The following is a 21,729-nucleotide window of genomic DNA, read 5'->3' as shown; positions in this document are numbered from 1 at the left end:
GAGGAGTGATTACTGGAGTAGCAGTGAATGTAAAAGTTGACCAACTGAAGGAGATGATTCCCGGTGTGTGTGATGCTCGTCGTTTGGTGCGACGTAAACAGGGTGGCGAGAGTGGGGAAACAGAAGAGTCATTGTCTGTTCTTTTGAGTTTTGAAGTTGAGTCTTTGCCTGAGAAAGTGAGGTTAGGATATATAAGTTATCCAGTGTGAGCATATGTGCCGAATACCTTAAGATGTTACAGGTGTCACATTTTTGGGCATGTGGCAGCAGTGTGTAGGAGGGAGATTCCAAGATGTGAGAAGTGTGCAGAAGGGCATGAGACAAAGGAGTGTGAAGCAGTGGGGGAAGTGGTGGTGTGTGCTAATTGTGGGGGTGGCCATGGGGCTGGGGATCAGACATGTCCAGTGCGAGAGAAGCAGGTTGAGGTATCCAGGGTAAGAATAGAGAAGAGGTTGTCATATGCAGAGGCAGTGAAGAAAGTAGAGGAAGATGGGTCAAGGGGGAGGGATCCTGAGAGAAATGGTGTGAGTAGTAGAGATGTATATGTTATAGACCTATATCCATCCTGCCCTGCCTTTCGAAAGTATTTGAAAGCCAAGTTAACAAACAGATCACCGACCATTTCGAATCCCACCGTACCTTCTCCGCTACGCAATCCGGTTTCCGAGCTGATCATGGGTGCACCTCAGCCACGCTCAAGGTCCTAAACGATATTATAAACGCGATCGATAAAAGACAGTACTGCGCAGCCGTCTTCATCGACCTGGCCAAGGCTTTCGACTCTGTCAACCACCGCATTCTTATTGGCAGACTAAATAGCCTTGGTTTCTCTAATGACTGCCTCGCCTGGTTCACCAACTACTTCTCAGATAGAGTTCAATGTGTCAAATCGGAGGGCCTGTTGTCTGGACCTCTGGCCGTCTCTATGGGGGTGCCACAGGGTTCAATTCTCGGGCCGACTCTATTCTCTGTGTATATCAATGATGTCGCTCTTGCTGCTGGTGACGCTTTCGGATCCACCTCTATGCGGACGACACCATTTTTGTATACATCTGGCCCTTCATTGGACACTGTGTTAACAAACCTCAAACGAGCTTCAATGCCATACAACACTCCTTCCGTAGCCTCCAACTGCTCTTAAACACTAGTAAAACTAAATGCATGCTCTTCAACCGAACGCTGCTTGCACCCGCCCACCCGACTAGAATCACTACTCGCGGGTCTGACCTAGAGTATGTGGACAACTACAAATACCTAGGTGTCTGGTTAGACTGTAAACTCTCCTTCCAGACTCACATTAAGCATCTCCAATCAAAAGTTAGATCTAAAATCGGCTTCCAATTTCGCAACAAAGCCTCCTTCACTCATGCTGCCAAACATGCCCTCGTAAAACTGACTATCCTACCGATTCTTGACTTCGGCGATGTCATTTACAAAATAGCCTCCAACACTCTACTCAGCAAATTGGATGTAGTTTATCACAGTGCCATCCGTTTTGTCACCAAAGCCCCATATACTACCCACCATTGTGACCTGTACGCTCTTGTTGGCTGGCCCTCACTACATATTCGTCGCCAAACCCACTGGCTCCAGGTCATCTATAAATCACTGCTAGACAAATCCCTGTCTTATCTTAGCTCACTGGTCACCATAGCAACACCCACCCGTAGTCTGCGCTCCAGCAGGTATATCTCACTGGTCATCCCCAAAGCCAACATCTCCTTTGGCCGCCATTCCTTCCAGTTCTCTGCTGCCAATGACTGAAGCGAACTGCAAAAATCTCTGAAGCTGGAGACTCTTATCTCCCTCACTAACTTTAAGCGTCAGTTGTCAGAGCAGCTTACCGATCACTGCACCTGTACACAGTCTTTCTGAAATTAGCCCACCCAACTACCTTATCCCCATATTGTTATTTATTTAGCTAATTTGCACCCCAGTATCTCTATTTGCACATCATCTTTTGCACATCTATCATTCCAGTGTTAATACGAAATTGTAACTATTTTGCACTATGGCCTATTTATTGCCTTACCTCCATAACTTACTACATTCGCACACACTGTAAATATATTTTCTGTTGTATTTTTGACTTTATGTTTTGTTTACCCCATATGTATCTCTGTGTTGTTGTTTTTATCGCACTGCTTTGCTTTATCTTGGCCAGGTCGCAGTTGTAAATGAGAACTTGTTCTCAACTGGCTTACCTGGTTAAATAAAGGTTAAATATTTTTATTTTTTTATGTACCAGTACAGAGGGATAAACCAAAAAGTGATATATGGTTCAGCAAGATTGGATTTTTAGCGTTTATAGCAATGGTTATTAATTGTACTGCAGGGATGGAACGCAAATCGATGAAAATTGAGGTAGTGGTGGCAGCTGCAGAGAGATATTTGGGTGTGCAAGACTTGACAGCAGAAGAGTTACAGGGAGTGTTAAGTGGTGATGTCCCATCATTTCAGGTTGAGGGCATGAGGTAGGAGTGAGTATATTTAAACAGTGGAGAAGGGTGGGGTTAATTATTAGTTGTAGTGTTGAAGGTGTGAGTGTAGTGTTAGATGGTAGGTTATTTCTTTGCTTTAGTTTATTTTATTTTTCAAGGAAAGATAAGGGAGTTGAACTCCAGTCTAGTAGGTGGCGGTAATGCAACAAATTGGATGCCAACCGCCGTTAAACCTCATTGAAGAAGAAGAAGAACTTTTAGGACAGCCAATAACTACTTTCCTTACTGAGGAGTTGGCAACACTGAGAGAGACGAAAGGGAGCTCTGAAGCGGAAAAAGATGGCGGAAGCGGACGATGAAGTGAATTCTGAATCCAATGGTGGTAGAATCAAGGAGAATTTGAGTATTGTTCAAAAGAATGGAAAACGGAGCAAAGTAGGGTACAGTGATGAGAATGTCCCATCGTATCTAGTAGGAGTACGGTTTGTTAATGAGGAGCAGCTGAGCAGATTACCATTATAGAAGAAACTTTTTGAGATATCCAAACTGGTGGAGAGAGTGCTGGGTAAAGTGAAGGCAGTGAGGATCATGAGAGGCGGGTTGATTTTTTTTTGTGCTTCTGCGGATCAGAAGGAACGTGCGTTGCATCTCACCCGGTTTGACAAGTTTTAAGTGTCGTGTGTGTCTCTTCGGAACAGGGAACCCCTCAAGTGGGTTATATCTGGCGTCTCGTGGGAAGTCGATTTTGAAGAGATTAAAAATATTTCTGGTGTGATTGATGCACGTCGGATGAATTGTGTGGTGAATGGTGAAGAAGTGAAGAGTCTATCTGTTCTTTTGTTTTTTGATATGGAGTCTCTCCGTACCCAAGTGCAGTTGGGTTATATAAACTATAGAGTCAGAGCATTTATCCCAAGACCAATGCAGTGTGATCATTGTAAAGCTTTTGGTCATGTTTCAAGTGTTTGCAGAAGGGAGAAGCTGAGATGTCCAAGTTGTGGAAAATATCATATCATGTGTTTTAAAAGTGAGGAAAATGTGACATGTTGTAATTGTGGTGGGAATCATGAAGCTACATCTTTCGATTGCCTGACAAGGGTGAAAGAGAATGAGGTGGCCAAAGTCAGAGCTGTCAAGAGCATTTCATATGCAGCAGCTGTCAAAAGGGTTGAGGGTTTGAATGGTGCTCCTGAAGAGTCCATGATGGTGGATAGGCCTTCACTGCACGCTGCAGGGGTTGCCTTTCACCAGTAGGACCCTGACATTTTAAAGGTTAAGAAGGTGGACTTTGTGGCCTTTATAGCTATGGTGATTAATGACACTGCCAAGGTGGAGAGAAGGCCCAGGAAGATGGATATCATTGTGGATGCAGCGGAGCGGTTCCTGGGACTGAAAGATTTCTTGGCGGAGAAGTTACATGGAATATTGTAACAAGCCATACCACCCTCTCAGGCCCTAGAGCCTGAGAAGGGAGATTTGAAAGAAGGAAGAAATGGGAGTTTTGTTTTTGTCAATGTACTATTTTTATTTATGTGGATTAAGTTAGTTTCCCTATCACGTATGGATTTTATTTTTACCTTGTTTTGGTTTTTCAACCCATCCAGTTGGTGGCGGCAATACACCTTTTTGGGTTGTAGTTGGCCATAAAACCCACAGAAGAAGAAACGAGAGACGACTCGTTGAAAGATACTGCACCAAACATCCTAGTCAGATGCAAAATTGCGCGACTAAGATCTCCTTAGCAAAAACTTCAACATTAATGACAGAGTTCTTGAGTTATGCTGCGTTCAAAACAACTGGGAACTCGGAAATCTCCTACTTCCGACTTCAGTCCGTTCAAAACAACTGGGAACTCCCCCCCCCAAAAAAGAGCTCAGACGGGAAAAATCAATTTGAACGGTCATCCAACTCGGAATTCCATCTTGGGAACTTGGCCCTCTTTCTAGAGTGACTTTCCAACCTTAAGATCACTGAGTGGCGCAGCGGTCTAAGGCACTGCATCTCAGTGCTTGAGGCGTCACTACAGACCCCCTGGTTCGATTCCAGGCTTTATCACAACCGGCCGTGATTGGGAGTCCCATAGGGCGGCGCACAATTGGCCCAGCGTCGTCCGGGTTTGGCTGGTGTAGGCCGTCATTGTAAATAAGAATTTGTTCTTAACTGACTTGCCTAGTTAAATAAAGGTAAAAAAATCGATTTGACCTCGTTTTTTCCCCAAGTTCCCAGTTGTCTTGAAAGCAACATTCTAAAGGCAAACATTTTCATAACCATAAAGCAGTCCTATGTTTTTTGTAGAATAACTTTCAAAAGCTAATGTATTGTGACTAGTGACCAAAGGCAAATGTAGGCAAATCCCAACTACTAATATTAATGTCTTTGGGTGTTAGAAAAGCGCTATACAAATTCCATGTATTGTTATGAATTATTAAAGAATTTAAAAATATGCTCTATTAACTAATGAAGGTTGTTTAATGCTGATGTTTAGCATAGGTAGACAAGAAATATAACATTACAACATAAAGACACATTACTCCTGAGCTTGTAACAATTTAAGGTTCAATTAATCATATTTTATTTTTTATTTTTTCATATGAACATGAAACTTCATATTTACTGTGGTAGAACTAGGTATCTAAATGGGTGTGTGTGAATTTATCTTTTAATTGAATAAAATGTTGCTTAGTAAAACAATAACACTGGGCAATAACATTGGGATCTATTGGAGTTTTTCCAACTCAACCCACAGCAGTGCCTTCTGCTGGCTGTGGATGACATTGCGTATGGCGAGCAGCAGATCGTCGGTGCAGCTCCAGGTGTTGGGTTCCAAAGTGTGGTAGAGCAGGGGCAGGGTCTCTAGCTGCAGCTCGTCCGCCTGACACACCTCCTCCATCACACCATCCTCCCCTCTCCCGGTCAGCAACTTCCTGTCAATGGGGCAAAATAGATAGACTTTGTAACTACTGTTTCTAAATTGGATTAGAGAACAGAAAACTACAGAAATAGAATAACATATGATGCTAAAAGTGTATTGAAAACACACACAAATACAGACAGCCAGTCACTTACTTTAGCTTCTTGTGTTTTTTGTTCTTGGGTCGGATATTAATGATGATAGGGTAGACTTCCTGCCTCAGAAGGCCCTCCACACTGCTCAGGCCCAGCTCCAACAGACAGTGCTTGTCCTGAGAGACAAGACACAGAGACCGATATGGGAGAGGTAACCCACTGGACACAGACATCAGTTCAACGTCTAGTTTTGATTTACATTTGGTTGAGTTGTCAACTAATGTAAATTCAACATCAAATCAACAAAAAATGTCACCATGTCATTGGATTTAGGTTAAATGTTTGGTGAAAAAAAGAAGAAATTCCCTTACGTTGATGACTCTTTTCAAATCCAATCAGTTTTCCAAGTTGATTCAACGTCATTACATAAAATTTTCTCGTTGAAATATCATGGAAGAAACATTGACTCAACCAGTTTTTGCCCAGTGGGAAGTGTTTGTTTGTTTGTTTGTGTGTGAGCGAGAGAGAGAGAGAATGAATGAAAGAGTGTATACCTGGCTTATTACATCCTGAATAGACTGCAGCCTGATTCCAAGAGCCTGCTCTGGGGTGGAAGCTTCTAGCAGGAAAAAACTCTTATCATTTCTCTCTGTGGCCTGGATTGGCTCTGAAATACATCACTCCATGAGAAGGGGTAGAGAAACAACATACAGTGGGGAAAAAAAGTATTTAGTCAGCCACCAATTGTGCAAGTTCTCCCACTTAAAAAGATGAGAGAGGCCTGTCATTTTCATCATAGGTACACATCAACTATGACAGACAAATTGAGGGGAAAAAATCCAGAAAATCACATTGTAGGATTTTTAATGAATTTATTTGCAAATTATGGTGGAAAATAAGTATTTGGTCACCTACAAACAAGCAAGATTTCTGGCTCTCACAGACCTGTAACTTCTTCTTTAAGAGGCTCCTCTGTCCTCCACTCGTTACCTGTATTAATGGCACCTGTTTGAACTTGTTATCAGTATAAAAGACACCTGTCCACAACCTCAAACAGTCACACTCCAAACTCCACTATGGCCAAGACCAAAGGGCTGTCAAAGGACACCAGAAACAAAATTGTAGACCTGCACCAGGCTGGGAAGACTGAATCTGCAATAGGTAAGCAGCTTGGTTTGAAGAAATCAACTGTGGGAGCAATTATTAGGAAATGGAAGACATACAAGACCACTGATAATCTCCCTCGATCTGGGGCTCCACGCAAGATCTCACACCGTGGGGTCAAAATGATCACAAGAATCCCAGAACCACACGGGGGGACCTAGTGAATGACCTGCAGAGAGCTGGGACCAAAGTAACAAAGCCTACCATCAGTAACACACTACGCCGCCAGGGACTCAAATCCTGCAGTGCAAGACGTGTCCCCCTGCTTAAGCCAGTACATGTCCAGGCCCGTCTGAAGTTTGCTAGAGTGCATTTGGATGATCCAGAAGAGGATTGGGAGAATGTCATATGGTCAGATGAAACCAAAATAGAACTTTTTGGTAAATACTCAACTCGTCGTGTTTGGAGGACAAAGAATGTTGAGTTGCATCCAAAGAACACCATACCTACTGTGAAGCATGGGGGTGGAAACATCATGCTTTGGGGCTGTTTTTCTGCAAAGGGACTAGGACGACTGATCCGTGTAAAGGAAAGAATGAATGGGGCCATGTATCGTGAGATTTTGAGTGAAAACCTCCTTCCATCAGCAAGGGCATTGAAGATGAAACGTGGCTGGATCTTTCAGCATGACAATGATCCCAAACACACCGCCCGGGCAACGAAGGAGTGGCTTCGTAAGAAGCATTTCAAGGTCCTGGAGTGGCCTAGCCAGTCTCCAGATCTCAACCCCATAGAAAATCTTTGGAGGGAGTTGAAAGTCCGTGTTGCCCAGCGACAGCCCCAAAACATCACTGCTCTAGAGGAGATCTGCATGGAGGAATGGGCCAAAATACCAGCAACAGTGTGTGAAAACCTTGTGAAGACTTACAGAAAACGTTTGACCTGTGTCATTGCCAACAAAGGGTATATAACAAAGTATTGAAAAACTTTTGTTATTGACCAAATACTTATTTTCCACCATAATTTGCAAATAAATTCATTAAAAATCCTACAATGTGATTTTCTGGAATTTATTTTCTCATTTTGTCTGTCGTAGTTGACGTGTACCTATGATGAAAATTACAGGCCTCTCTCATCTTTTTAAGTGGGAGAACTTGCACAATTGGTGGCTGACTAAATACTTTTTTCCCCCCACTGTATCTACAAGTCATTACTTTTAAACACAGCCGATCATGCAAGAAGGACAACAAGCATGCAACTAGTGCTTCTGAGATTTTGAGTGTGTAGTGACAGTATGTCAATAACTATGCGTGTGTGTACCTGGTTGGCAGGTGTTGAAGTCCAGTCCAGACTCTGCTGGCTGAAGCAGTCTCTCTATGAGGCCGCGAGAGAGCAGGGAGGGGGAGAAGATGACAGGCCGTTTGGTCTTGACCTGTATTGGCTGGACCATACTGTAAGGAATCAGGTGCTCCTCGTGACCTGAGCAAAGACACACACACACATTTATGTTCATGCATTTTTATCTTACTATTGTCTTCAAAGGACAAAAAAAGATCAATAAAGTCATATGGGAAGAGCTTACGGTTGCTGAGTGTGTAAAGGACCAGTGGGGTGGAACCAATCCCACGACAGCTGGGGGACACAGCCTTGACCAATCGCACACGCTCAGAGCCCTTCTTGGATACCTACAGTTAGGAATCAGTAGTCTGGTTACCCGTGGTTACCAGAGATTCACACACAGTAGGGACAAGAGGAGACTTACTTTCTTCTTGAAATCCTGCTCCAGGGCTATGGTACGTAACCTCACCAATAACAGCTGCTGTGCTCTGAGATAGAGAGAGAAAGATTTAGGGGGATACACATTCATCACTACGTGTCCCATGCAGTCTGTGAGTGCAGTCTAACAAAGCAAAACATTTGCACAAATGTCATAGATTAATGGAACGTTTAATCTTCTTCTCATGCTTATTAAAATGTCTGACATTACATAACCCGTTCATTTGAACTCTGTCACAAAGGTATTATTACAGTGCATGGTTGTCACGGTTTCGGCCGAGGCTGCTCCTCCTCCTGGTTCGGGCAGGCATCGGCGGTCGTCGTCCCCGGAGTACTAGCTGCCACCGATCTATGTTTCATGTTCGTTTGGTTTGGTCTTGATGTTGTACACCTGTGTCTAGTTAGTCCTCATTAGTGTTCTATTTAAGTCTCGTTGGGTGTGTCTGTGTTTGTGTGTGATTGTTCCTGTCGTATGTTTGCTTGTCGATTTCCTTATTCGCTCGGTTGAGCTTTACTCCACTGTGTTGGAGCGTTTTACGCACCTGTGTAGTGCGCCTTTTGTTTGTCGCCTACGTGCGTAGTTTCGCCTTCGGGCAAGTTTGTTCTGTTTTCCTTGTTGGATATTCCACTAAAGTCTTTTGGACTATACTTCGGTGTCCTGCGCTTGATTCCACCACTACACCCACCTACAGCATTTATGACAATGGTACCTCTCCCTTACCTGTTGTAGTTGGGCATGACCCCCGCCTGCAGGGGCTTGGCTGTGCGGGGGTTCACCAGGGTGCAGCGCCACTGGTACTTCCCGTTGTAACGGGTGTCAGTGACGTGTATTATGTCATCACAGCGCACCCCCAGACAGGGCAGGTCGCTATGAGGGTCCAGGTCCAGGTTGACGCGCACGTAGAAAGAGTCAGCGCCATAGAAGGTAGGAGAAGGGAGCTGGGCACATAACTTGGAGTAGGCTGAGAAGAGGAAAAGGGGTGGGAAGTTAGTTACACACACTCTATTCTTTCATATTTTTTTGTTCTATAAACAGTCTGACACCTGGATAAAGGCCAAGGCCATGCAGAATAAAGGTGTACTGTACTGAAAAAGCACATCAGTCAAGGAAAACAACTGTAAAAGCTGTCTCAGAACTTCACCCTCTGTGTTGGTCTTATGTTTGAGAGAGGAGGGCTCTGTCCACCACTGCAGAGAGAAGTGGGCCACCTCTCCTGTGCACTGGCCCAGCAGCACACTGCCCCCACCAAACAGAACCTTCTCCAGCTGGGCAGGGAGGAGAGAGATAGTTATACTCAGGCCTGTGTGGCTGTTTTTCTACAACCTGTTTGCCTGTCCATCTGTCTGTATGCATTTTACATTACATTTACATTACATTTATGTATGCCTCTGTTTCTCACCTCCAGTAACTCACTGCCCTCCTTCAGACCACACTGCTCAGCAGGAGAACCAGCTCTGACGCTGCTAACAAAGATGCCTGTGCAGTTGCCCCCAATGATGGTGATGTCATCTGCCAGGCTGCCTCTTCCTCTTTTGGGCGTAGTGGGGGGACTAGGTAAGGGGGACAGGAGCTCTAAACTGATAGAGGAAGTGGAAATAGAGATGGTAATTACACTTCTTAGTATACAGTTTAGATTATATCTCACACCATAAAGGGTTAGCAAGTGTACTTAAACTATGTTGGATTAGCTGCCCTGATGTAGGCAGCAAAGAGATGGAGACATACCCAAGACTGCTGTAGTTGGGTTTGTGGGGTGGGACAGGGGGCAGGTTGACGAGGTCAGGGGGGAAGAGGTGAGAATGCAGGGAGCTACAGGAGTTCGACAGGGAGACCTCACTTTGGACTCCTGAAACACAATATAATGAGACATCACTACACACATCTATACTTAGCAGGGGTTACAGGTATTACAGGTAGCTATAGACTTAGACCGACAGGAGGGGATGTACTGAACTGAACCAAACCTGTGAGGTTCTCATTCTCATCACTGCCCCAGGAGTCCAGGTCAAACCTGTAAACGGATAAGATCACAAGAGAGGAGTTTTCATCATCATTTATTTAGTTTTAAATGCATTTACAGCATAACGTGTGATTTAAGAGAGTGATATTTCTATATTAGAGAATAATGTAAAAGTTGACTTGCAATGGTATGACCATAGATATCCTATTAAATTACTACAGTGCCTTGCATTACAACCTGTAATTTAAATGGATTTTTATTTGACTTTCATGTAATGGACATACACAAAATAGTCCAAATTGGTGAAGTGATATGAAAAAACTAACTTGTTTCAAAAAATTCGAATAAATTAATAACGGAAAAGTGGTGCGTGCATATGTATCACCCCTTTGCCATGAAGCCCCTAAATAAGATCTGGTGCAACCAATTACCTTCAGAAGTCACATAATTAGTTAGATTGCACTCAGGTGGACTTTATTTAAGTGTCACATGATCTGTCACATGATCTCAGTATATATACACCTGTTCTGAAAGGCCCCAGAGTCTGCAACACCACTAAGCAAGGGGCACCACCAAGCAAGCGGCACCATGAAGACCAAGGAGCTCTCCAAACAGGTCAGGGACAAAGTTGTGGAGAAGTACAGATCAGGGTTGGGTTATAAAAAAATATCCCAAACTTTGAACATCCCACGGAGCACCATTAAATCCATTATTAAAAAATTGAAAGAATATGGCACCACAACAAACCTGCCAAGAGAGGGCCACCCACCAAAACTTACGGACCAGGCAAGGAGGGCATTAATCAGAGAGGCAACAAAGAGACCAAAGATAACCCTGAAGGAGCTGCAAAGCGCCACAGCGGAGATTGGAGTATCTGTCCATAGGACCACTTTAAGCCGTACACTCCACAGAGCTGGGCTTTACCGAAGAGTGGCCAGAAAAAAGCCATTGCTTAAAGAAAAAAATAAGCAAACACGTTTGGTGTTCGCCAAAAGCCATGTGGGAGACTCCCCAAACATATGGAAGAAAGTACTCTGGTCAAATGAGACTAAAATTGAGCTTTTTGGCCATCAAGGAAAACGCTATGTCTGGCGCAAACCCAACACCTCTCATCACCCCGAGAACACCATCCCCCACAGTGAAGCATGGTGGTGGCAGCATCATGCTGTGGGGATGTTTTTCCATCGGCAGGGACTGGGAAACTGGTCAGAACTGAAGGAATGATGGATGGCGCTAAATACAGGGAAATTCTTGAGGGAAACCTGTTTCAGTTTTCGAGAGATTTGAGACTGGGACGGAGGTTCACCTTTCAGCAGGACATTGACCCTAAGCATACTGCTAAAGCAACACTCGAGTGGTTTAAGGGGAAACATTTAAATGTCTTGAAATGGCCTAGTCAAAGCCCAGACCTCAATCCAATTGAGAATCTGTGGTATGACTTAAAGATTGCTGTACACCAGAGGAACCCATCCAACTTGAAGGAGCTGGAGCAGTTTTGCCTTGAAGAATGGGCAAAAATCCCAGTGGCTAGATGTGCCAAGCTTATAGAGACATACCCCAAGAGACTTGCAGCTGTAATTGCTGCAAAAGGTGGCTCTACAAAGTATTGACTTTGGGGGGTGAATAGTTATGCACGCTCAAGTTCAGTTTTTTTGTCTTATTTCTTGTTTGTATCACAATAAAACATATTTTGCATCTTCAAAGTGGTAGGCATGTTGTGTAAATCAAATGATACAAACCCCCCAAAAATTCATTTTAATTCCAGGTTGTAAGGCAACAAAATAGGAAAAATGCCAAGGGGGGTAAATACTTTTGCAAGCCACTGTAACAATTTTAATTCCTTATTCTATGGGTATGACATACTCTATGTTGACCCTGCGGTTGATGGAGTTCATACAGGGAGGGAAGGGGAATATGGAGAGCCTGTTAACATCCTTCTCACTGTCCACTGTCTGTAAAACAAACAGGACACAAACAAAGAGTGAAATAGAGAATGACTAAAGTGTCGATGCAGGCCCATAATTTAAACCTGTTCATTGCCTCCTTGACAACTTGAAAAAGTTTATTCATTATTCAACAATCCACATATATTGTGTGTATTCACAGCTACACTGTTCAGTGAGAAAAATACATTTGTTAATATAGATGAACATTAGATGAGACATGATACTTTGATATGTCGAAGTGTCACAAGGTGTTGTGGAGTAATGTAACAACTCACTGGTGTCAAGAGATTCTCTTCTGAGTTTGAGCGGGAACCTGCAGACAAAATAAGGTATTTAGAAGTCTAAGCCTATCCTCTCTCATCAAAGTTGTCAAAAAAAAAACATTTGTTTCTACCATGTCTTATTCAAATAGTAGTTCAAATACAATGTTTATCCTTCATCAGTTACAGTGCTGTAAACATGTAGAATAAATTAAGCAAACATGAAAACTGAATTTATCAAAAAAGAGGGATTAACTCAGGAATGCTCTTTATTCAATGCTATCCTTACAAAACCCCAATCCCCTAATCCAGTGGTTCCCAACCTTTTTCGGTTACTGTACCACCAAGTACATTTAGCTCTGCCCAGAGTACCCTTGAAGTACCCCCTCGTGTGCATTTTACCAGTAAGCCTATGGTCTCATAAATCTTCTCAAGAACCCCCTGTGGATAGGCCAAGTACCCCTGGTTGGGAAACACATACATCTCAATTGAAATATAGGCTTACCTTCGGAGTGGTCATGGGTTTGGCCTGTAGAGGGAGACTGTGACACAGACATGAAAACAGAGACATCATCAACATCTGTTCACTGAAAGGTATCCTACAGGTACCAGCATGCTGACAGTTACACAAATTCATCTCTGGCAACATCATATCTCTAACTCTATGCAAAACAACAATGAGACCTAATTAGCACACAGGAGTTGCTTCACCCTGGTCTAAAAATAATATTCCCCACATAGTTCTCCACAAGTAGACCATGTGTAACACCCTGGCTCTGGGACTCTATATGTTGAGCCAGGGTGTGTTCTTTCTATGTGGTTTATTTCTATGTTGGCCTGAGTGACTCCCAATCAGAGGCAACGAGTGTCAGCTGGGGCTGGTTGTCTCTGATTGGGAGCCATATTTAAACTGTCTGTTTTTCCCTTTGTGTTTGTGGGTTCTTGTTCCGTGTTGGTCTATGTTACCTAGGACGTTACGAGTCGTTTGTTGTTTTTGTTTACTGTCCGTGTTTATCGCTAATGATAAATAAACATGTTCGTTCATCACGCTGCGCCTTGGTCCTCTCTTAACGACGATCGTGACAGAAGAACCCACCTTACAAGGACCAAGCAGCGTGTCCAGGAGCAGGCAGACTGGACATGGGAGGAAGCGCCGGGAAAGGAGATGGAGAGGTTGGCGATGGCCCAGGTGGGCAAATCGTGGTCCTGGGAGGACATGCTCGGGGGCAAAGGGCCATGGGCTAGGATTAAGGCCCTGACGAGAGAGGAGCAGCGGCGTCAGCAGTGTCATCGTCGGACGGACGAGAGGCAACCCCCAAAACATTTTTTGGGGGGGGCACACGGCATGGGCGGCTGGGCAGCAGGAGGCTGCCACAGGGCGATTTGGAGAGGAGGCCACCGGGTTTGGGGGGCCAGAAGGCAGGTTGGCGGAGCCTGGATGGAGAGCAGAGCCAACTCCCCGTACTCAGGCATGGCAGCATGAGACTGGTCAGGTTCCGGGGTATGCGGAGCTGCGTACTGTGCCACGAGTGGTCCGGCATAGTCCGGTACGTCCCTGTGGCGAGCACCCCGCACGTGTTGTGCGAAGGTGGGCATGCAGCCAGGACGGAGTGTGCCGGCTCAGCGCTCGTGGCCTCCAGTGCCTCTCCTCGGTCCCGGATATCCTGCGCCAGTGTCACGTGCTGTTATGCCAGTACGGGTACACAGCCCTGTACGTCCTGTGCTGATGCCTCACACAGAGTGTGTGAAGGTAGGCATTCAGCCAGGACGGGTTGTGGCAGCTCTTCACTCCAGGTCTCCTATCCGTCTCCACAGCCCGGCCCGGCCTGTCCCTGCTCCTCGCACCAAGCCTACGGTGTGCGTCGCCAGCCCGGTCCGGCCTGTCCCTGCACCACGCACCAAGCCTACGGTGTGCGTCGCCAGCCCGGTCCGGCCTGTCCCTGCTCCTCGCACCAAGCCTACGGTGTGCGTCGCCAGCCCGGTCCGGCCTGTCCCTGCTCCTCGCACCAAGCCTACGGTGTGCGTCGCCAGCCCGGTCCGGCCTGTCCCTGCACCACGCACCAAGCCTACGGTGTGCGTCGCCAGCCCGGTCCGGCCTGTCCCTGCTCCTCGCACCAAGCCTACGGTGTGCGCCGCCAGCCCGGTCCGGCCTGTCCCTGCTCCACGCACCAAGCCTACGGTGTGCGTCGCCAGCCCGGTCCGGCCTGTCCCTGCTCCTCGCACCAAGCCTACGGTGTGCGCCGCCAGCCCGGTCCGGCCCGGTTCCTACCCACGCACCAAGCCAGGGGTGCGAAGTCGCCAGCCCGGTCCGGCCCGTTCCGCTCCACGCACCAAGCCAGGGGTGCGCATCGTCAGCCCGGTCCGGCCCGTTCCTACCCACGCACCAAGCCAGGGGTGCGATCGTCAGCCCGGTTCGGCCCGTTCCTACTCCACGCACCAAGCCAGGGGTGCGAGTCGTCAGCCCGGTCCGGTCCGTTCCGGCTCCACGCACCAAGCCAGGGGTGCGCGTCGTCAGTCCAGCACAACCCGTGCCTGGGTGGTACCGGTCAACTGCTCCACTACGGAGCTGAAGCTAACCGCTCCTGCTACGTCCAGTTCAGCTCCAGCCAGCGGGGCCAGACCGGACCAGGGGCGCTATGGGGGGTTTATTGGAGGGTGGTGGGCAAGGCCGGAGCCAGAACCGCCGCCGAGGAGGAATGCCCACCCAGCCCTCCCTGTTTTGCTCTAGTTGAGGCGCGTGCCGCAGTCCGCGCCTTTAGGGGGGGGTACTGTAACACCCTGGCTCTGGGACTCTATATGTTGAGCCAGGGTGTGTTCTTTCTATGTGGTTTATTTCTATGTTGGCCTGAGTGACTCCAATCAGAGGCAACGAGTGTCAGCTGGGGCTGGTTGTCTCTGATTGGGAGCCATATTTAAACTGTCTGTTTTTCCCTTTGTGTTTGTGGGTTCTTGTTCCGTGTTGGTCTATGTTACCTAGGACGTTACGAGTCGTTTGCTGTTTTTGTTTACTGTCCGTGTTTATCGCTAATGATAAATAAACATGTTCGTTCATCACGCTGCGCCTTGGTCCTCCTCTCTTAACGACGATCGTGACACCATGAATAATCATAACAAGTACAATTATTGTTACGGGATCAGCTCAATGGTACCTACTTAATTACAACTCTGTGAATGAGTAAAATGAAAAGACGGGTTGGACAGCAACACTGCAACAGCCCTCAATTACTATTTATTACATGATAATGAAGAGATAAATGTTGAGGCTGCTGTTGATGGTAACAGTATAATGTTGCTGATATTTTAGCTGCTGCCAATGAAGATGATAAGATGGAGATGAACTCTGACCTTGCAGAGCAGCTGGTGAGTGCCGTTGGGCAGAGAGCTGAGGTCTAGGGAGCAGCAGGGCCCGTAGCACTGGTCCTCGCTGCACAGAGACAGGTGAGACTAGGAGAGGGACAGAGAGACAATAACATTAGAAGAGTATAGGAGAAGGCTAACAGGTCCACACTGTAGTTTGATTATCAGATTTTTGTGAGTGTGTGAAACTGTATGTCTGACAGAATAGGGATAACACACTTGTGTTGCACAAGTATAATCAAAAGTGTGTCCACAGTATGTGTGTGCATAGCTGAGACTCACACAGTGCATACAGGGGGAACTCTGCTTCCTGCTCCTGTCCTTCTCTTTCTCCAGCTCTCTCTGCTGCTGCTCTAGATTGGCCTGAAGCTCTGCGATGCGTTTACGCAGGAGGTTCTTGTCCAATAGGCAGTCAGTATATTCCAACTGCAGGCTGTCTCGACTGCGCAGAGCCTGAAGGATATACAGTATCAGAGGGAGGAGGAGAGAACGTGCCAGAGAGGTGAGTTATGAGGAGACAGACAGACACTGAGTGGGGTAGATACTAAGTAGTTGAAACACCTGCATGACTAGATAAAAATGATGTATTACGGTGAGTATTGGCATGGGGCAACCATGCAAAGAAAGGCCTTATATTATCCAGCAAAAATACCTCAAACTCAACACTCCGACCTCATCATTCCTCTGTGCATGTGCATTCAGTGTCCAAACAGCCATTAACTATTTAAACCAATTTAACCATTACTGTAACCAACAGAAACAAAAACCTTACCATACATTGATTCTAACCCATATGCCTACTCAGACCTACTGACCTGGTCCCTCTCCTTCTCCAGCTCCATAATCTGGTTGAAGTAGGAAAAGCTCCTTTTCTGTTCCGTCTCCCAGTCCAGCTGGAGAGTCCTCACCTTCAGCTGCAGCTGCTCACACTGAGACTCCAGCTACACAACACAACACAACACACCATCAAAGACAGAATAATACAATTGTGTTGATATACATTTTACATATACAAGAGGCATGTTTTAACACTTTATGAAACCTTAACAAAGTCAACTTGAAAAACTGTCACCAGCTCAGTGACTCCTGAGAGTGAATCACACATGGAGATGGGCCAGAATGGTGTGAATAGGCTTGTTTGCTGCTCTCACCTTGTCCCTGAAATCCTCAGAGCTCTCCAGCTCTCCCTGTAGTCTGGCGATGTCGCCACACAGCTCGTGTCTCTGCTCTGTTGCCTCCCTGCGGTCCTGCTTCAGGATGTCCAACAGAGCCTGAGGTCAAAACGGAACAACACAAGAGTTAGAGCAGCACAGTCAGAGCGGGAAAACATCACAAACTCAGATGGTGAATTAGATTCACTCTGAGTGGTGGCTCTCACCTGTGTTTCAATGTGACCTGCCTTCTGAATGTCAATGTGCTGTAGTGGCTTCTCCCTCTTCTCGGGAACAGCAGGGGCGCCGTTCGTGCAGTGGGGGACACTACTGTTCCTTCTGAATGGCGCCGTAGCGGCAGGGCTACTGTCAGTCTCTTTCTCTGCCTCCATCAGTCTGGTCTTCAGCTGCTCCACCTGTAGAAAATGTTGAGTAAAATATTAGAAGGGACTCCTACCAGGGAAAAGGCTTCCTATAAAGGCATATCCCAACAGCTCTTTATAAAAAGCTGATACCCTCCATCCATCCTTTTATCTTTCTCCAGCTGCTTTCTTCCTTCCTCTCCTTCAACAACCCAACAGACCCGCTTGGCCCCCTCTCCTCTCTATACCTGTTCCAGTAGCTCTCTCTCGCGTGCGGAGGCCTTGGCCTGATCCTCCAGGGCACAAGAGTATTTCATAGCCTGTTCCAGGTGCCTGTCCTTCAGCCGGCCCAGCTCCCTGCTGCCTGCCTCCCAGTCCTGACGCAGCCTGTGTGTGAGACACATATTCAGCGAGCTCTCAGTACACTGGACATAGAAACTGTCAATCCCTATTAAAAAATGTATGACAGCCATGGACCACGGCTCATCATGAATGTAGTTTATGTATATAATTCTAGATGTTTCAAGTTCCAGTCTGAATACCGTCATTCACTTTAGGTAATAGTTGCTATTCTGCTTCGCTCAACAATAAAATGTGTGAAGAGAAAAAAAAACCTGCACATTGTTTGGCATTGTAGATAACAACCAGATGTTTGTGTGGTTTTACCTGTGAAGTTCAATGAATCAACCTCTGTTTGTTTAGTGCTTCTCATCATGTCATTTGTCTCACAGTGCTCTAAGCCCTGTATGTGTGGTCCCGTGTGGTGTACCTCTCCATCTGCAGCCGGTCGTGTCGTAGGTCCAGTGTCTTGCGTTCAGCCCGGCTGCGCTCCTCCTCGGCCACACGGCAACGCTGGGACAGGCGGCGCTCACACACACGGCTCCCCCGCAGCTGCTCCCTCAGCTTACGCACCTCCAGCAGCAGGAACTGAGTCAGGCCCTCTGGACCCTCCTCATCTGGGGGGGACACAGCAGTGGAGGTAAATGAGGGATGGGGGGGAACACTGGTCATACAGGAGTGGAAGGGGGACATATGGGGACATATCCTTACCCAGGATGATGGAGCAGCGCTGGGTGGGCTGTTGTCCAGTGAGCTGGGTGTATTGCTCTGGGTGGTAGAACTCCAAAGACTCCATGAAGGCCTGCAGGCCACGCTGGCCCCGCCCATGTAGGATGTCAATCAAACGGCCTGATAAACAGTTATGACATCATTAGAGTTTATAAGATGAAGACGACAATACATCCTGAAGTTGGAGATACTGTAAGTACTGTACTGACATAAGTGTGAAAGCTGCTCATGTTCCAGGTACTCCCTTTGTCGTCTTTTCCTCTCTAACCTCATCTTTCTGTTTCTCTCTCTCCCCATCTTTTTTCCCTCCCCATCTGTCTACCTCCTCCTTTATCTCTCCCTCTCCTTTACTTAGCTAGTGGCCACCCCCTCATTCCTTTCATCTTGATCTCCTGCCTCGTTACTCATACCCGTCTCCCCTCCCTCTGTCTCTCACTCCCCTCTCGCTATCCTTCCTAACCATCTTTTTCTCACACGGCACAAACCCCTACTTACCTCATTCTCTCCGACCTACCCCCTCTCTCCCTGCCTCCTCTCACTTACCTTTTACACTCTTCTCATTCCCTTCCATCATTCTTCTCTCATTCTCCCTCTCTTTTTCACTCCCACCCATTCCCTCTCCTTCCCTCTCTCTCACCAGCCTTGCTGATACGTAGTGGGTACTGGGTGGAATTGAGGACCTCGTCCTCATCCTGCTCGTCGATGACCTTGCACTGCCTCAGGTAGGGGGTGAGCTTGGCTGGGTTCAGGATGCGGGTCAGCTTGTGCCTCACCCCCTCCACCCGGTCCCACAGCTCCTCACAGCACTCCTCAGAGAACGCGGACACCGGCCGCCCCTCTTCCTGTCCTGTGTCATAATCCTTCACCCTTACTGTGATGCCTGGTCCAGAGGAAGCATGTTAATACAGGACTTGTTTGAAAGAGGAGCCAAAATTACTCTGTGTTATAAAGAGAACAGGCTCAAACTATGTTGATAATACAGTTTATGGCCATTGTCTGCTGCATTGTGAGAAGGAGCAGAAGGAGGTGCTTTTCTGGCTGTGCTCCAAGGAAAACTGGAGGGGATTATTTGGCATTTAACATATACCAGGCAGTAGGATTAACCTCCAGTACTATGAACACATTTGGTGGTGCATTATCTGCAGCAATGATTTACTCAAGTTTCTCCTGGTGGTGCACAAGGTTTGTTGGTAGGTCGTAAACAATTATAGGGAGGCCATTTAATCTGTCTCAGAGCTCAAGAATGTAAACACTGTTGTGATTCATATCGTACACTTAAAAACCTACTGTGATAGCAGAAAAAGACCTCAACTACTGAGGAGCAGTTGTACCAACTCCCTGGACTAAGAAAAAACATGTTCAATTGAGACTCTCGACAAGAAGATGGAGGGAGAGAAAAAAGCTCTCAAAAAAGTCAAACAAACAAGTTTAGTAGTACAGATCAGGGACCCATGATGTAATTCTGTTTACTGTAATTCCGTTCCCGGGTGTAATTACACTTCACTTACTGTAGTTCAATAACCAAAATAGATTTTTTCCAACTCAAGGTGACATGTCATAGCTGACACCCCATTATTTCTGCAGACATCTTTGGATCTTAATTCGGAGCAGATATTTAATATAATTTTTGTTAAACCTGGTTGCATAAAAACCTGAGGAAGATTTTACCATAATTCCATTACCAAAGTTTGCATCTGCACAGTTCTTCCACTAAATTAGTTTTTGTAAAATGTTCAGTGGAAATTGTTAAAAGTAGTCCTTGTGCATATAGTTGTATGGTTTGTTAAACTTTGAAGTCAATGGTTTTCGTTTGGGATACATTTTAAAGTGAAAAAACAGTCAAAGCATAATTCCGTTACCATGGAATTGCCTATATGCTGCTAAAGCAGCATAGTGTATGTTTTAAAGTTAACTATTTACCGACAATGGGGGGTAAGTAAGTACTCCATAACCCCGCCTCCCTCGCGCACCTGTATTAAATAGACAAACAGACAGACAGGTCGAGACACATCTGTGGAATCTTTTCCTCTCTCTCTTTTGCCCATGCAGGCTACTACATCATGTAATCAATAACAACTTTTTCCCAGAGCAGTGTCAACATCTCAAAATAAAAAAAACACCCCTTAGACTACTTGGCTATATGAATATTTGCTAAATTATTTGACCGGAGTTTACAATACCAAAAATAAGTGTGACTGACAAGACAATAAGGAGGGAGAAATGTCATTCAGTGCCACACCTTTCCAACCCCAATTGAGTCGTCTAACTTTATCTGAAAAAGTCAGACAAGAAATTCTGTAATATCATCTGTAAAAAAAAGATAACAAAAATAAACATGACAAAATGAAATCTTAATTTCACACTTACCACTCATTGTCAAGGATTGATTGTGTTGTAAGCAAACTCCTCAGACAGATATTCCACTTCGTTTTGATCAATCATAAAAGGATGAATTAGTCTATAAAGCCAAGAATGAGATAGAAACGTAACTACTATTCCACTATGACTAAGATATTGCGTTGAGAAGCTGGTTGTGTTATACATGGGATGCAGTATCACACTCCTCCCCAACTTTGCAGTCCTGCCTCCTCACGCACATGCCATATTCCACCAATCAGCAATTGTTCACAACTGTCCTGATCATTCCAGATGACCAAACCAGGATAAGTTTCCAACAACCTGATGTATCCAGTTTTCATGGACACAGCTAATTCAACATAGGCTGTGGTACTTCTCTCAGGCGGTTTCTTTTAAGCCTGCTACTTTAGGTTAAAGCCAGGTTAACCCAAATACTGTATCTCTGGTTAATGCAAGGGCGAACTTGTGGAGTAGATATTGGGGGGGACGAACAGTAGACGGGGGTCCTGGGGGTCCTCCCCCGGAACATTTCTGTTTGAAAATTGAGAAAGCGGAGGAGTTGGACCGTTTTTCATGCCCAAAGTCGACCGTTAAAGCTAATTTCCTGCAATAAAGTGGTCTTGGTCTTTGGAACTAGATATTCGTGTGCACACAGTGTATGGTTAACTTTAAACAAATGTTGTTAAAAAGGAATGCCTACCATAGTTGAAATGTAACCAGCCATCAGTTGCCTAGAAGACAACTTCCATTTCAACAGGCCATACAGATCTAAGATCATGAAGATCAGTAATTTTCTCTGTTGAACTTTTAGATTTTACTCCCTTCAACACAATTGGGTATTAAAGCTGCTTTTGAAGAGGGGCTTGAGAAGGGCTTTTCCACAAGGTGGAGCAATCCACCCACTGCTTTACAAAGTTGCTCAGTTTAATTTATCTTTCT

The 21,729-nt window shown here is 45.8% G+C and overlaps 1 protein-coding gene across 1 annotated transcript; it reads right to left on the bottom strand.

Annotated features, from left to right (window-relative positions):
* Positions 1–4,608: 4,608 nt before the first annotated feature.
* LOC121568652 (caspase recruitment domain-containing protein 10-like) lies at positions 4,609–21,096 on the bottom strand. The gene is made up of 24 exons (XM_045218060.1): positions 20,800–21,096; positions 19,070–19,312; positions 18,415–18,552; positions 18,134–18,320; positions 17,613–17,751; positions 17,230–17,418; positions 17,003–17,122; positions 16,667–16,792; positions 16,134–16,304; positions 15,840–15,938; positions 13,000–13,036; positions 12,510–12,547; positions 12,152–12,240; positions 10,293–10,339; positions 10,054–10,174; positions 9,728–9,905; positions 9,470–9,593; positions 9,049–9,289; positions 8,314–8,377; positions 8,134–8,236; positions 7,872–8,030; positions 6,002–6,114; positions 5,508–5,623; positions 4,609–5,365 (listed from the first exon to the last, which is right to left on the bottom strand). The coding sequence occupies exons 1-24, from the start codon at positions 20,804–20,806 to the stop codon at positions 5,158–5,160; spliced, it is 3,057 nt and encodes a 1,018-aa protein (XP_045073995.1). The 5' UTR covers positions 20,807–21,096; the 3' UTR covers positions 4,609–5,157.
* Between the last annotated feature and the right edge of the window lie 633 nt (positions 21,097–21,729).

This window comes from Coregonus clupeaformis, unplaced genomic scaffold (assembly GCF_020615455.1).
Source record: "Coregonus clupeaformis isolate EN_2021a unplaced genomic scaffold, ASM2061545v1 scaf1336, whole genome shotgun sequence".
Classification (NCBI taxonomy): Eukaryota; Metazoa; Chordata; class Actinopteri; order Salmoniformes; family Salmonidae; genus Coregonus; species Coregonus clupeaformis.
This window is presented reverse-complemented; position numbering and strand designations above follow the sequence as displayed.